Raw genomic sequence first — 16,794 nt, 5'->3', positions numbered from 1 at the left:
AGCTGGGATGCAGAGAGCTGGGCCTGCTTCCTGCTGGCTCAGCACGCCACTGCAAAAGGCGGGCTTGGCAGCCGACAAGGACACATGCCTAAGCTCCTGAAGTCTCCGTTCACAGCAAGACGCCTGGCAGACCACAAAAGCCACAGTCAGAAGGTTAGGAAGTGGGCTTCGGCCTTGTGGGGTAACACCAAGGGCTTACCCTGCCTCTGCCCCAGCATGAGCGTTTGTCTCCTCACCATCCTAACCTTTAAGCCCTCAGCCCTGAAGGTTAAGTGACCCCAATGCACTGACAGCCAAGCCCACCCTCCTATATGCTCACTCCTAGACACTCATGCCTAGATGATCACTCTTGGATGCTCACTCCATGATACTCACTCCTGGATGCCCACACCTGGATGCTAACTCCTAGATATTCACTCCTAGATGCTCACTCCATGATGCTCACTCCTGGTTGCTCACACCTAAATGCTCACTCCTAGATGCTCACTCCTGGATGCTCACTCTATCACGGTCAGTCCATGATACGGTCACTCCTGGATGCTCACCCCCGGTTGCTCAGTCCTAGGGACTCACTCTTCATGGAGACCTTCCAGGTCTCAAGGAGAAGATGACTAATCCTGGGACAGTTAATTGTGTGTCTGCTCAGCACTAGGAAAAACTGAAAACCTACATAGAGAGAATCTATATGTAAAAAAACAGGTCTATATAGAAAAATATAAACTATACCGAAAAGCACGTTTTCCCTATATAGAGGAAGTACACAATTTCTAATCCTCTCACATGAGGAGACTGAAGCTCAGAGAGGTTAAAGAACTCACCTAGGGTCATCTGGCAAGTACAAGGCAGGGCCAGGATTTGAACCCAAGTCTCTCTGAGGCCACAGCCCACATCAATTTAGCTTTGCTACACAGCTTCACTCCATCAAAAAGGGGCTCCAAGCAAGCCCTGCTGATTTGGGACATAACAGGAGCAAATGAGAGCTTTACTCCAGCAGCCACAGAACCACACCCTTCCCTTCCTTTTAATCCATCCCATCTACAACCTAATCCAAAGGTCAGCCACCCTTCTGGTTAAAAGTTCCTTTAGGCATTCAACAAACATTGTCTGAGTGCTTGCTAGGTGCTGGCCCTCAGGGAGGCTCACGGCACCATGGATGCAGGCTTCCTTCCCGCCGCCACCCAGCACAGGCCTCTGCTGGCAACCGTCCCCACGCGGCTCCAGCTCTGGCGGTGAAGTCTCATTGATACGCAACAGAGTTCAAAATCACAGGCTTGGCAGGAAGTGCCATCTATACATAGCTCTCCCATTCTGTAAGCACCGTTGGCTTCTTCTGAATAAATGCTACCCTACATTAAATGCCAGAATTCGGTGCGCAATACTGCATGTTTGCAATGAGATGGAGAACTAAAGGCAAGATTGATTCTGATGGGAACACCAGCAAAGCAAATGGGTTTTTGAAAACCCTATAATTTCCCTGCAACCCTTGACTTCACTAAACACACATTTTTAGACTAGAGCGCAGTTAGGTAGGCATTAAACAAAAATGAGGTAGTCTAATGATGATTTATGTGTAGGATAACCTTCTATAAAAAATTCCACTCTGATTTCAGGGTAACTTACAGAGGTGTCAACTTAACCAAACAATGCTGCTTGCTCCGTGTCCACTGCCACGGCATGATCCCGGGGCGAGCGTTTGCCTGCAATCGTCTTAAATCTGCTGAAATTCACCCAGTGGGTGCTCTGGAAATGCAGCGCCTGCCATGAACTAAATGGAAAAGCAAAACACGACACATGCACACGCCGCCAGAGGCACCTGTGAACACAGACATTTCTGCTTGACTGAGGAGCCGCGGCTGATGGTTCTGGAACCATCCAACTGGCGTGCAAACGCAGAGCAGCTCGCCTGCTGGGAGATTGGAAGGGGTCCTGGGGAGCTTCGGGCATGCGCTCCAGGTGGGGCCTCAAGAGATCCTGGGGTGCAGACACCAAACCAGAGTCCTGGTATACCCCTCCCTGGCCATCCCCTTGGGCAGGCCCTTCGATTCCCCCAAGCCTGGGCTTCCCTGTCTGTTAAGTGAGGTTAAGAACACGTCTGCCTGGGATGGGTTGGAAGGATTCAGTAAGACGATGCCTGTGAACTGGCTTCCTAAACCAGAGAGCACTATCCCAATGAAAGCTGACATAGGCAGCAGGGCGCAGTTGGAGAGGTGGCCCAAGTCCTTCCTAAGAACTGAAATCCACCTGCTCTGGACTCAGATCCTGCCCCACCGCACGCGCACTCTATGGCCTCGAGCAGGTGACCGACTTCTCTGGGCTCAGGCTCCCCATCTGCAAAATGGAGATAACAATACCATCACCTACATGGGACCTCGTGGAGATTAAATGAAACGACTCATGAAAAGCACTTATTGCTTAGGAGCTCAGTAATCGATCGCTTATTTGCTTAGTAACCGTCATTATCACTATGATTATCATTTCAGTTTAGGCCATCTGACCAGGGGGAGAATGCCTTTGCTGCTTCCGAATATTTCCTTGGATCTCTAACCTGCAGAGCGTGTTGTAAGGCTTTAGAAGGCAGGATTTTCTCTCTGCATGCCGAGGAAAATAGAAGGCTGTCTGAGTCTGATGCCCCTCCCCATCAAAGCAAACAACAATCACACAGTTAAGGGCCATTGCTTTTCCTCCCTACAACTGCCTTGGCGAAGGAAATAGTAACTGTCTATTGTCCCAAGTCCCTTGGACAACACTCAGGCTGGAGTCTCTAAAGTTTGCTACAAGGAAAGAACTTGGGCTTTGGGGACAAAAGCTCTCAGTCCAAGCCCAGTTTCTGCCACTGAGAAGCTGTGTGACCTGGAGCAAACTGCTTGGCCTCTCTGAATCTCATTTCCTTTACACCTAAGAATGAGGGTAGCATGCCTCCCTCACAAGGTTAAGAGGACAATCAAATGAGATGACATCCAGATACGTGCCACAGGCCCCTGCATACACGTCCACCTTAATGCGTGTTTATTTCCTTCCTTTCTACTTTGCTTCTAACTGCACAAGTCACCGAACCTCACTGCATTGTCTGTTTCCTGGTCTGTAAAATGGGGAAGGCAACGGGGGGACCGCGAGGAGCAAACGAGACCATATAAAAGCGCTTTATAAACTATAGAGTGTTATGAGATACTAGTCGTTACTGAACCAGGGATTGAGCACTTTGAGCAGCTTAGACCCAGGGAGGTTGTGGAGTTGACCTTTGCTGTGTTGGTACCAAACCGCACGCCTTCACGCCTTCCCTCAACATAACTTTTATCAGGTACCACGCAAGGCACAAGTGAATACAGAGACTAACCACACTCTCTCCCAGTTATTTTGCTTCCCTCGTTCTACTCAGATTATCATGGCCCATTATAGTGGTCATCTACTACCAGCCCCAGTTCCTTATGACATTCTCAAGATCACGTTTGGGGGCAGCCATCCTCCAGTCTCTGCTCCCAGGACCACCGCTCCCCTTGGTGGCTGCATCCTGGCTAACGCACGCTCTGCCTCCAGACCAGCACCCAGAGAGGGTAGCACAGCCCAAGGTCGGACAAGGTCATGAAGCTGGGTGGGCAATTTCCCTGCTGTATTTAGCCCACTCCTCACCGTCTGAGAATTCAAGTCTCCCCAGAGGCCTATTTCCATCTACAGGATTCCATGTGCAGTAGGTTTCACTGTCCCCATTTCACAGGTGAATAAACTGAGGCTTTGAAAGTAATTTACTCAAGGTCACCAATTAGGAGCAGCAGACTCCACAGCCTGTCGTCTTCCTGCCACATCCCACTACCTCTTCTGTAAATTGTCTGCTTGTATCAGTTACCCAATTTTGGTTGTGTGTCTTTTTCTTGTTGACTTTGCAGTTTTCAAAAAATACATCCTCTATATTAATTTTTTGCAAGGCAATATAGTGTAAAGCTTAGGAGCACAAATAACGGAGTTGGAATACACAAGTTTAAATTGTGGCTCTATCACTAACTTTAGAGAATTCTTAGCTTCTTTGCGCCTCAGTTTGTTCATCTGTAAAATGGAGAATAATAGTTCCCTCAACTTCAAATTGCTGTGAAGATTAAACGAGCTAAACATGTAAAATGCTTAGAATGGAGCCTGGCAACTTAGGAAGTGCTCAATAAATATTAATCGTTACTATCATGTTGTCCTTTTTTTTTTCCCTAGAACTAGACAGGACTTTCATGAGCTAAATGACAGTCTTTCACCACCTCTACTTACCCTCCAGCCTCATCCCCTCCCTGCCTCACCCCATCCTTTCCTTGCCTGCTTGCCTTCATCCATGCTGACACCTCCACCCAAAGTGTTCTTTCTGTCCGCGTGGCCTAGGGAATGTATTCTACGGCCTGACTAGAGGCCTCCCTCCCCTCCATGATGCCTTACTGGGCTGCCACCATCAGAAAGAACCCCGGCCTCTGTTGTACCATCCTCTTCACAGAAGATACTATAACCCCTAGATAGGAGCTGCTGAAGGGAAGAAATAGCTCACGGTCAAATTTGACTCCTCTGCAAGGCCTCACACTGTGCCTAGCACCCAGTAGGGGCCAAACCCCATTTGTTAAATTGCTTTGAACGCACCATCTATTTCACATGAGCACTGGCTGACCATCCCAGCGCCTTTTCTGCATGCCCCTGAATACTTGCAAGCTGAGGTCCCCAATTTTGCATCTAAACAGGAAAGCACCACAGGAGGAACCCACAGAGGCCATCTCCCTCTGGGGAACTCTGAAGCAGCTCGGCGTAATGGAGACTGAGAACCGCCAACCCTAAATCCTGTAATGCCACCAGTCTTCCATGTGACCTTAGGCAGACCTCTCTCCTTTCTTACTGCACATGACAGTCCAGTAGGGAAGAGACTGGCATTTCGTCATTACCATTAATCATCTTCTATGAGCACCGGAGGGGAGAGGGGTCTGAATAAAATACAGATTCTGCTCTTGATGATTATACATTCTCGGTGAGGGGCTAATACAGATTTTAAAATATGCAGGACAAAACACGATTAGTGTCTTGAGCAAGGAACTGATAAAGTTTGGACGGAGTTCAGAAAAGGATCCCCTAGAAGCAGGTTAATCTGGGTGATTTTTAAATCCATTCTTAGCAGAAATTGGGAAAGGCATCATGGAAAAAGTGGTATTTGAACCAGACTTTGAAAGATGGGGAGGTTTGAGACAGACAAAGAAGGAAAGACATCTGGTGGTAAAAGACAAGCCCCTTACGAGTGGTTAAAATAACCTGCTCTGAGAATGAGTGGGAGAGAAGGGGCGAAGGAGGCACGGGAGAGCACGGGTCTGGGCCTCGGTTTCTTTATCGGTAAATGACCTCCAGGGCCTTTCCAGCTCTGACAGTCTGTGACTCCATCCGCTTGTAGCCTACTTGTGTCCAAACTGGTTTCCAGGTGCCACCTCAGCTCTCTGTCGTCTGTGTCATCCCGCGCCCAAGCTGGTAGAGACTCAAAGTAGCCTTAGTTTCAGCCTGAGCAAAATGCAATTAGTAAGTTGACTCTGCATTCCAAAGCAAACCACGATCATATTTGATTGTTCATTGTGTAGAGATTAACCATCCTTGTCCATCAGAGCTGACAACATGAACGGAATCCTAAATTCGCAGATCAGGCCCGTCTTTGTGCCTCCCACTGGGCCAAACACAGCGCCGGGGCCCAATAAAGGCTTCTTGTTAGAACACTTGTTTTGTTCACTGATCTTTCAGCTGGAGATCTGTTGCCCTTCAGAAAAGCCAAGGCCTCTGGTCAGCGCACACACAGCCAGAGGTCAGGGCAAGGGCTGGTGACATGATTCTGTCCCCAGGCAAGTGCTGGAGGCAGGGAGGAGGCCTCCTCCTATGTTGGAACCTGAGGACAGTCCATTCTTAATGAGGAGCCTGCTCTGGAGAGGCAGCAGGCAGAAGAGCACCCCTGAGGACCCCAGCTCAAACCCAGGCTGCTCATTAGCTTTGCAGCCTTGGATAAGTTGCTTAACTTCCCTGGGCCTCACCATCCTTATTTATAAAATTGGAAGAAAAAAAACCCCAACAAAACAAAAAATGTTCTCTCTCTTAAAGTGTTATTGTGGGGATTAGAGATAATAATATATAAGATGCCTAACACAAAAGAGGTCTCAATTCATGATAGATATTATCATTAATCTTATTATTATTATGCTGTGACAGGTGTTACGAAGGCCCTGGGGATAAAGGGATGAAAAAGATACAGTTGTACAGCCTCCTGCAGCAGACAGACAGACAGAAACAACCGCCTACAATGTAAGACAGAAGGAGGTACACACTCCAGGAATGGAACCAGAGGAGTGACAAGTTCTGCTGCAGGCTCACGGAAGGGGACAGAGGAACGCAGTTTAAAGGACAAAAGGGGAGTAGGGTACCAATAAGGAGAGGAAGAGATTGATGCAGACCAGGCAGGGACACCTGAACCTAACGAAAAGAGGGACGAAAACCCAAGAACAACTTGGAATCCCGGGACAACTAAGGGGGTGGAAGAAGGGTGGTGGGCTCACTGACTCTCACCTTGGGCAAATGTGGGCTGCAGTTGGGGAGCACTGACCACTTTTCAGAAGGGATCCCCCTGGCCAGATTCCTTCTGATCCCCCCTTCTCCCCTCCCCAACACACAGTACCCCCAGTGCACTCCCAGGCCAGTCAGGCATGATGACAACTCAGCACTGAGGAGCCCCATCCGCATAGACAAGGGAGCTGATCCAGGCCTGCCGTCCACAGCACCAGCAGATACATCTGGCCCGCATCTGAGTAGTGTCCAAAACTCCCCACTGGGGCCAAGACAGCCAGTCAGGATGCTGGTGAAGAGCATGCTGGGAAACTCCCACAAGGAGCCTGCATCGATATAATCAGGTCTGGTGGAAATTAAAAGCTATTAGGAACAGGGCCGGATTTATCTTTATATCCAATAACATGCATTGTAATGGTGATCATGCAGATGGGAAATGAAACCACATCTCGGCTTCACTGGAGGCCTTCATTTTAATTTACGTTCGCGCACAGCCCTTTGCCCGCCCGCTCAGGAGAGCCAATTCGTCTCAAGACCAAGTCCCCCAGGAGAGAAGTAAGGGGTAGGAGCATGCCGGATCATAGGTGAGAGGCTCTGTGATTTTTACATGCACATCTTTAAGCAGCCTGATGGAAGGAAGATGGCCAGCTTAGGGGAGGGGAAGGCGGGAGAGGGGGGCAGAGGTAGAAGGCAGCTCTGGGCAAAGTTCCTTTCGGGCTGTCTCTCTAGACTCTACCTACCCCGGCTGGGAAAAGCACAGCCAAAAAGCTGCTTAGAGTTTCACCGGCCAGCTCCACGAGGCTTACCTGCCCCTCCCAACCGTGGACAGCTGGCGAGGCTAACCTGTGCGCAAATACCCAACTCACAGAGCTTGCTTAGGCCCCAAGCCTTTAATTCCTCCCAAAGCCCCTCTGAGAGAGGCGTGGAAGGGCAGGCTCCTCGTTCACAGGGGCCTGCACTCACCCCACTGGGCCCCCTCCTCCCAGGGCACCTGCTCTCCCCAAGGAGATGTCTCCTGGGGCCCAGACTGGCCCACGTCAGCCTCCCCATCCCTCTTCCTGCTCTCCAGTACCTGCTCCTGCTGGCCTGTGGTTTATGGAGGATCTGAGCCCAGCTTTGCAGATCCAGAGATCAAAATCAACCCCGTTCTCCCTGCTCCAGAAGGTGACCCTGAAGTGTCAGGGGGACATAACTCGGGCTCCTTGGTCCTTCCTTAACCTCGAGGCAACCTAATTATTAAATCTCCTCAACTGTGAGAAGCTGCTGTCCAACTGCCCAGCCAACAAACACAAACACACACACACACACACACACACACACACACACACACACTGGGTACTCTGCAAGTATGGATGGCAGAGAATCTTATTTTTATGAAAAAAATCAGTAAACAATTTGCATTTTCCAAAATTAAGGTATGTAGCATGTGGACCCAAGTTCAGGCCTCTCATCTACAGAGCCTGGAGGAAGCAAAACCCTGCGCTCCCTGGTTCTCTTGGATTCCTCTGGGAGCATGTTAGCTGGATTCACGTGCTTTGGGAAGCCTGTCCCTGGATCTAAAACATAGCTGTAGAAAGATCTAGAATGATTATGGATGGGGCTGGAGGGCCGGGCAGGGGAGGAAAATTCTTGAGGAAAGAAAGGGGGTTCTATAGAACCAAAGTTTAACAGAACCCTGAAGATTAGCATCAAGCCCACTTCCCTGATAATTATGCCCTTTGGGGCCACCAGCCCAGTCTTGACATCAAAGACAGCCCTGAAGCACCAACTACAAGGGCCGCCCGGGGAAGCTCACTGCCTCCAGCTCCGACACACAGGAGCCAGGTTAACCTTCCTTCTCTCCTGCCTGAGCTGGCTTCTTGCTACTCCACGCCCATGGTGCTCGTCCTTATTCAATGCCTCTGTCCATGCTGCTCCCATATTCCTTCAGAACTCTCCCAACCATCCATTCACGCACCCACTGGACATTTAGTGAGCATGTATCCTGAGTGTGAAGAGCCAGGGATGTGTGGATGAAAACAACCCAGTTCCTAACCTTGGGACACTCAGTCTAATGGGGGACACAGACCCTGTTACATGGTAGCAATACACACCCAGCAATAGGAAACAGCAGTACAAAGAGGAGAATGAACGCTCTTTTCCACCAAATAGTAATCCTCATAGCTACAGACCATCCTCCGTGTGTCAGGCGGTGTTCAAAACATTCTACATATTAACTCATTTCATTCCTACTTGAACCCTATGAAGTAATCAATCATGATCCCCATTTTATTACACTTGGGGAAACTGAGGCACTGCAGGGAAAAATGACTTGCTCAGCTTGTAAGCAATGGGGTGAGTTTCAAACCCAGGCAGTCTGGTCCTAGATTTTAGGCTCTTAATCACTGCCCTCCTCTGGGGCCACAAAGCCCTCCCTAAACCAGCACTGAGTCTCTCCGCTCCTGAGGCCCACAGCCCACAAGCCTCCATTGTACCCAAAGCAACGCTTTACTGGATACACTTGTACTGGTGCCTGGACGCAGTTCTGTGTGGGGATAAGTGCACAGACCTGGGTTCAAGCCCTCACCTCTGCTTAATAGATGTGTGACCCGGAAGAAGTTACTTCACTTCTTTGAGCCTCAGTTTCCTCTTCTGTAAAGTGAAGGGGGAAAATACACTTAAGGACGTTTTGTGAAGATACAATGAGGTCATATTTGAAAGTTTCTTAGCCCAGTGCCTGGCATATAGTAAGCACTCAAAATTTTTTAATATTATTTTATTATTATTATTACTTTAATAGATATAACTCATAGTCCATAAACTCAAGTGTATAAGAAATATCATATTTCTTTATGTTCTTTAAATCACCTGCAATCTGACTCTGCTGGATAGACAAGAAATTCAATCTCCATCACTACTGGAGCTTCCCAATAACAACCTTGGTTGTTGCCAAGGGTCTCTGGTCCTCACCAGCCTGTCGGCCCTGCCTGCATGATCCCTTTGGGTCTTGGCTGAGCACGTCGTGTCTCATATAGACACAAGAACACTAGCCTCAGTCGCAGACCCTGTGGAGCCACACACAGCCACTCCTGTGGGGTCCAACCGCCTCCTTCAGCTGTACCCATGGAGCCTACAGCACAATCCCCGTCTCTGACATCCTTTTGTCTCCTGTTCCCCGCCCTCAGAGACCCTCCTCCTCAGCCAGAACACCCATCCTCATCTTCCCTGTTCGCTTATGGTTTCCCCAAGGGCAAGAAGAGCAGCTGTCTTCAGGCAGCCTCAGATTCCTGTCCCATCACAAGCTCTGAGGCCATTAAACCTTCTGGCCATCTGCCCGGAACTGAGAGAAGGAAAAAGTACCAAGAGCAAAACACAAATTAATGTCTCAAAAAAAGTATCCTGCCACATTAGCTGTCAATGTGCCCAAACATCGGTCCTTCTCCCGGCTCTACACTGGACCCACCTAAGGAGTCTCCAAAGGGCTGATGCAGGTTCTACTCTGAGATACTGACTGGGGGTTGGGCCCAAGCACTGGTGTTTTCCAAAGACCTCCCAGGGATTCAAACATGTAGCAGGATTAAGAACCCCTGCTTTACAGGTTTCACGCATAGAAGTCTTGTCTTCCCCAACTAACCCGAAAACTTGGAGCAATTAGAATCATTTCATATGACCAGCGATGGGACGTCAATGCTGCAGCGGCACTCAGAGAGCATCTGGTCAAGTTCCATTTTACAGAAAGGAAAACAAGGTCCTTGGTCAAGAGAAGAAGAAACAGCATCAGAGCCTCTACAATGTGCCAGGATGAAGGGAGAGAGGCTGGAGTGGTGGGAAAACCCCAGCATTTTGTAACCAAAGCCTAGAGGTATTTTGAGGACTTGAAGTCCTCTCTTGGGGTTCCAAGACCTGTTTTCCTGTTGAAAAGATAACCCTGCATAGGGAAAAGAACCAATAATGAAGGGCTCACAAACACGGCAGCTCTAACAAGGTGAACCTACAATGCAGCATTAACCTTTTCTCCCAATACCAGGCAAGAAGAGGGCCCATTGGAATTGTGATGGGCTCTTTGGCCAACTCATGAAAAAAACGTCCCATGCGCATGCTGACTCAAGTCTGGTCCTCCGAGAATCCAGCACTCATGTCCTAGTCATTCAAGGCAGGAAAAGACACCACAAACCAGCCTCTTTTCCCTCCTCCCCTGACAACTTTTCACAGTTAAGATGCTTCTAGTCTTGTCTCCCATCACTAAGGGCAAGGACCAGCAAAGACCCAGTGGTCAGGAAGGATGGCGACCCCACTCCTTTGCAGAAACAGGACCCACTCTGTGTCTGATGGGACCTTCACACACTCAGCAGAGGCCCCTGGCATGCGGGTTTTCACCACCCCACACAGAGCTGCACCAAGCCGAGACCAAAGACACTTTCGCCAGAGCATCACCAAAACAATAACAAATCGCTCACCAGAACCAACCTCAAGATCTCAGTTAGCTCAACAACCAACTCAGCACCTCTGCTTCAGTCTCCCCAACCCCAGCACCGCTGCCCGCCGAGGCCCCACAGCACTTCCTTACCTGGGATGATGGAGACCGTGTCCTTCTCCCAGGACACAACGCTAACATATTCCTGCACTGAAGAGGGGATGAGGCACTTGAAGACGGCCACGTTTCCACGCATTGACCTTTGATCCTCCACCCGGACGGTGTAGGGTTCCCTGAAAACTGCAGAGAGACGTGGGGGGGTTGGGGAGAGACAGGTGTCACAAGGCTCGGATGGGACATGGTGGGGGGGCCCCAAGAAAGCAAGCTCAACTCCCTCAGTACCCCAGGCCTCAGCCTCCATCACCTCTTCCCCTACCTCCCACTTACCCAGACCAGAAGTTCCTGCCGTGATCTGATTTCTGCCTGCACAGCTCCTTCTCCATCAACCTGCCCCTACTCCCCTGGGCAGCCTACTCTCCCTCAGAAATACCCTGCCTCACTCTGCAAGAGCATAAATCCAATGTCCAACCTTTCCAATTTCGGCGAATATTAACAAACTGCATAAGACATTAGGACCTTGAGGGTAGCACTCAAGCCCTGCAAGGTGATCATACACAAGAAGGGGATGTGGGTAATACAGAAGCATGCTAGAATGCCTCCAAGGAAACATATCTGATTCCCTACATTATCCCTGGGCCCAGGGTAGCAACAGTTTGAGGCACAGTGACCATAAATTGCCAAAATAAAAACCAGGACACATGATCTAACCACAGATTTTTGTGCCACTTCAATGTGAAAAGCGGTTTGGGAAACGGGAGTTTACATCCTGAACTTTCTGGAGGGCTGGGTGGTCTATAAGCAAAATGGGAGAGAATTTTTGAAACTGTGACCATCTCTGAAAATGCAGAACCCCAGAGACACGGCCAGCCTCCAAGATTCTCCATAACGAAGCTTCCTTGCTGCTCTCTCCCACCTCCTGCTGCTGCCCCCAACCAGACCCCCAGCCTTGCCTGGCTGCCCCCACAGTGTGCACAGAGGCTTCCTGTCTCGGTCCCAGGGCTGGTTTTCGGGGAGCTGTCACCTGCAGCCACCAAACTCGTTGGGTCCCAGGGATGGGCTGGCCCAGCCCTCTGCCTCTGCCTCCCCCTCGTCCTCTTCCACGTGGCCTCTTCCAACTCACTCCATCCTCTGCCCCTTCTCTGCCAAGCAGAGCTGAAGCATCCAGAGCCCCACCGCCTCCCGACCTTGTCCCTCAGCAGGCACCTGGGCAGCGTGCCCTCCTGCTCTCCCTGCCATGGTTGCCCAGGCGACGCTCAGGGCCTAGCAGCCCCTCCGGCTGTGCACCTGCAGCCCCTCTGGCTTCATCAAGAGCCTCTTAATTGGCTGTGTTTCCAGGCGGGCCAGCCCTCCCCATGCCTTTATTCTTTCCCCTTCTCCGTGTTGTGGCCGTGATGGGGAAGAGAGACAGCTGAGGTGGAGGAGAGAGAGGAGACAGCTCTGCCTGCTCTGTGAGGCTATGGTCCACCCTGTTGTGGGTCTGGGCACGGCACTGCCTGCAGATGAAGGGGGGAACAGAAAGGAGACTAAGGGGAGCCGACGCTGGAGGGAGCAGAGTGGAGGAGTGGAAAGGGCTGGGTTTGGGTGCACACCATCCAGATGAGTCCCAGGGACCAGCAGGTACTAATGGTTAAGAGCGTCCAACGAGCAGGCCCTGCATCCTCCTCTGAGCAGCTGCGTGACCTAGACAAGACCTAGTTAACCTTTCAGTGCCTCAGTTTCCTCATTTGTGAAAGGAAATAACAGTAATAATAATAGCAGCATGTAGAAGGCCTGGCACATGGAAAGCACTGCAACAATGTCGCTTGTCATTATAGCTACACCTGTGTGACTAACTGCCTACGTGCCCTTGGGCAACGACATCACCTCTCTTTGTCTCAGTCCCCCCATTTGTAAGTAAGAAACACTTTATAGGATTATTGTGAAAATCACATCCTAACCCAATAACGGGCATGTAACAGGAAATATTAGGTCACCTCCTTTTAGCCCAATCCTCCAGGCTGTACAGGCCAGAACTGGGTTCCAAATCTTGGCCTCAGGGCTCCCAGCCCAGCACCTGGTGTTGTGTTAGGGGAACAGAGCAAAGGACCTACTCCTGAAAAGAGGCTCCACGGGGAGCCCCAGGGGGCATACACTGAGCACGGCCCTGGGTTCGAAGAGCTTGCACTCTCTCCCCAGACAAACCAATGAGATGAAGACCAGTTCTTTAACTAAGAGCTCTCATCCCACCTCACCCCTACAAACACCTGTTCCCAGCTGCTTGGAACCTTGTCCTTGCAAGAGACACTGCCAAGGCAGAAGGACACAGGCAGTCAGAGGTCTTGCAGGACCTGTCACTAGGCACGCAGGTTGGGAGACCCTCCCCAGAATCCACTCTCCTCTGCCCAACACATGGCCAGGAACGATGGCACACCCCAGGCCTGGTGCTGCTGCAGTGGCTGGCTAGGACACGGGCTGTCCTCTGCCACCCCAAAACCTCCTCCAAGAAAGTCACTCCCCAAACCTCAGTGCTTTATTACTATTTGAGGCACATCTTACAACTCATTAGGACACACCAGCATATCAGGACAGCCTCGTTAAGTGTAGCTGGTCTAACTCAGTCCCTCATCTCCAGCCCTCACCCAGAGAAACGAGACCACCCCAGAAACCCTCACTTCCTTGCCTCCATCAACTCTTCCAGAGACCAAAATCCTTCACTGCTAAAATTATCCCATCGTGAATTTTACCTAAATGCCTATTCTCAGGAGCTATGTTAGACTCAACTGTCCGTCAACAGTGGAATGGATGAATAAAGTGTGGGATAGTCACACAATAGAAGACCACACAACAACGAGAATGAACCACCCACAGCTGCACACAGCAGCAGGGGTAAAGCCCACCGACACAATAGTGAGCAAAAGACTCAAGAGAACAACTACTGTAGGGCTCCGCTTACGTAAAGTACAAAAACAGGCAAACGCCTATATTGCTAGAAGTCAGGACTGTGGTCTCCCCTAGGGAGCAGTGACCCAAAGAAGCATAAAGGAGGCTTCTGACGTGCTGATATTATATATCTTGATCTGGATATTAGCTAAACTTTGTGAAAATTCATCAGGCTATATACTTATGTACACTTCTCTTTATATATTCTATTTCAATAAAAGGGTTTTTTTTTTAGGAAAAAAAAGAAATTCATTGGCTGTTTTCCATGAGTCAGGCACTGAAGTGAGCACTTAGATAGTTTAAATGAGCGCTATCTCATTTAACCCTGACATGTGGTGATGAATGGGGTAGGTGCTGGCATCAGCTTTGTGAATGAGGAAACCGAGGCTCAGAAAGGTGTGTTCTCCGCTTAAGGACACACAGTAACAACAAAACTTAGCTTGAGGGACTGACTTCTTCCAAGCCCCACCCACACCCCACCCCACCCCACGACCACCCCCCCCCCCCACCCCGCCCAATCCCGAGCATGTTACGCACAGATCCTCAGAATGATGGGCGCTACCCACTCCCCATCCCCCCGCCCCCCCCACCTCCCGCTTCAGGCTGACCTCCCGGGTAGGGGAAAGCCGCCTGGTCCCTCACCTGCTTTGACGCGGATGTTAGGGCTCCGGATCTTGCCGGCCGCATTCTCCGCGGTGCAGAAGTAGTCATTGTCGTGGATAAAGCTATTGAAGGCGGAGGGGGAGAAGGGATAGAGCTGCAGCGTCCCGTTGGCGTGGACGTGCCGGATGTGCGGCACGTCGTAGATGTCGTCCCCCGTGGCCAGGTACCATCGAAGGGCCGCGCTGGGGGAGCCCGCGGCCGGGCAGGGCACCACCACCCCCACGGAGCTGGAAAAGGTCACCTGTTGCAAGGAGTCATTTACAAAGTAGAGGCTGGTGCCGACATCTTCAGGGCGGGCTGCGGGGAGGCAGGGGAGAGGCTGGGTTAGCGCCTTAGGAAGACCCTCATCAAAGCACTTATTGAGCGCTCACTATACCCCAGGCACTGGAAAAGGTGAATAAGAGATAGTTCCTGTCCTATGGAAGCTTCCAACCTAGCACAAGAATAGCAGCAATTACATCTCATTCTCCATGCCAAGTTCATGGATAGAGGTGCCCACCACTCTGCTATGTTGCTGGGTCTGAAGCCAAGATCCACTCTTGGCATCCACACAGTAGGAGAGGCACTGAAATTGCTTAGATAATAAACATTTATTGAGCACCTACTGTATGCAGTCAGGTTCACAGCCATTACCTCAATTCATCTGTGCAACCCTGAGAGGAGATGGTATCACCTCTTTTCCTTTTTTTTTAGGAAGATTAGCCCTGAGCTAACACCTGCTGCCAATCCTCCTCTGTTTGCTGAGGAAGACTGGCCCCGAGCTAATATCCATGCCCATCTTCTTCCACTTTATATGTGGGACGCCTACCACAGCATGGCTTGCCAAGCTGTGCCATGTCTGCACCTGGGATCGGAACCGGTGAACCCCAGGCCACTGAAGCGGAATGTGCGCACTTAACTGCTGCACCACTGGGCGGGACCCAATACCACCTCTTTTTTATCATTCCCTTTTATAGGCTGAGAAGAGTTATGTGATTTGCCTGAGATGACACAGCTGCTAAGCTACAGACTAAAATTTGAACCCATTGCTCCTAAAGAGGATCTTGGTGCACTTTCTCTCATCCCATAGCTGAAAGGGAAAAGTCTCAAGATTATGTTCTCAGAGGGAATGGCTGCAGGAACTGGGGATGCTCGCCTGGAAGAGAGAAGATGGCAGGAGACCTTGAGAGCTGCCTGCTGCCTCTGGAGTTGATTTGGAAAACGCATTGCCCCAGAGGGCTGAATGAGGACCAGCGGTACTGTGGGTGGACCAGATCTGAGCTCGGGGAGCAAGAGAGCCACCCAGGTTCTACACCCAACACTAACTGACTGTGGGATTCCCTTCCCCTCTCTGATCATCTGCTCCTTCACTTATAAAATGGAGGGCAGATGGACAAGGCTGCAAAGACGCCTGGCATCTCTGACATGTTGCCATTTCGACACTCAGTCACGCAGGAGAGCATGTTCATGATCACAGCTACCTGACGACCGCGGGGCCGCCTGACCAGAGGACAGCATCTCCAACTCTTATCCCAGCGTAGCGCTTCAGTCCTTCCTTCCCTTCGGGGAAGCCGCCCTGAATGGTGGAATTAGGGCTGGCCTTCCCTCCCTCCCCCCGTCCCAAGGAGCCTGCCCCTTAAGAAGGGCCACCTCTGAGCAAGTGGAGGCAAACCCGGAGGAAGAGAGGGCCTGGTCCCAGGGGTCCAGCTGGAAGCCACTCCCTCTCCACCAGGAAGATCAGGGAGCAGACAAACCACTCTGCTGCCTGTTTAAAGAACGTTGCAGGGGACCCAACTTGACCTCAATTTCGACAACTTTATAGGAAGGGGGAGGGCCCGGATCCTGCCCGTATTAATATTCTTGGTTTAACTCTGAGCTGAGCCTCCGGGGAGAATAGACCGGGCAGCTCATTGAGGAAGGCCATTAAGCCTCATTGGTCAAAGCAATTCACATCATCTCATAAAAAGCCGTGATGAAGCCATTAGCAGCAGTGCTGGAAAACACATTTGTGGGCTCCTTGCTGTGGTGTCAGGGCGTCCTCTTAGCAGCAAATGCATTTGCTGTCCCCACCAGGGACTGCACCCTTAGCAGCTGAAAGGCTCTTGGAGAGGGAGAGAAGCACCACCTTCCATCCTCCTCCTCACACTGTCTCCCCTTGTGACAGTCCCAGTGTT

At 50.6% G+C, this 16,794-nt stretch overlaps 1 protein-coding gene across 2 annotated transcripts in view; it reads right to left on the bottom strand.

The window, feature by feature from the left end:
* Positions 1–16,794, bottom strand: part of DSCAML1 (DS cell adhesion molecule like 1) — a 340,977-nt gene that overhangs the window by 309,754 nt on the left and 14,429 nt on the right. The window contains exons 2-4 of one of the 2 annotated variants that reach the window (XM_070490215.1): positions 14,883–14,938; positions 14,621–14,703; positions 11,093–11,239 (exon numbers count right to left, since the gene is read on the bottom strand). In XM_070490215.1, the coding sequence (XP_070346316.1) occupies positions 11,093–11,239; positions 14,621–14,703; positions 14,883–14,899 (247 nt within the window). In that variant the 5' untranslated portion in view covers positions 14,900–14,938. Of the gene's footprint in view, positions 1–11,092; positions 11,240–14,620; positions 14,939–16,794 lie in introns of both variants that reach the window. The other variant, XM_014855719.3, reaches the window with a different exon arrangement.

Source organism: Equus asinus, chromosome 20 (genome assembly GCF_041296235.1).
Source record: "Equus asinus isolate D_3611 breed Donkey chromosome 20, EquAss-T2T_v2, whole genome shotgun sequence".
NCBI classification, from domain to species: domain Eukaryota; kingdom Metazoa; phylum Chordata; class Mammalia; order Perissodactyla; family Equidae; genus Equus; species Equus asinus.
Note: the sequence above shows the minus strand (reverse complement) of the source record. Positions and strands in the feature narration are given on the sequence as shown.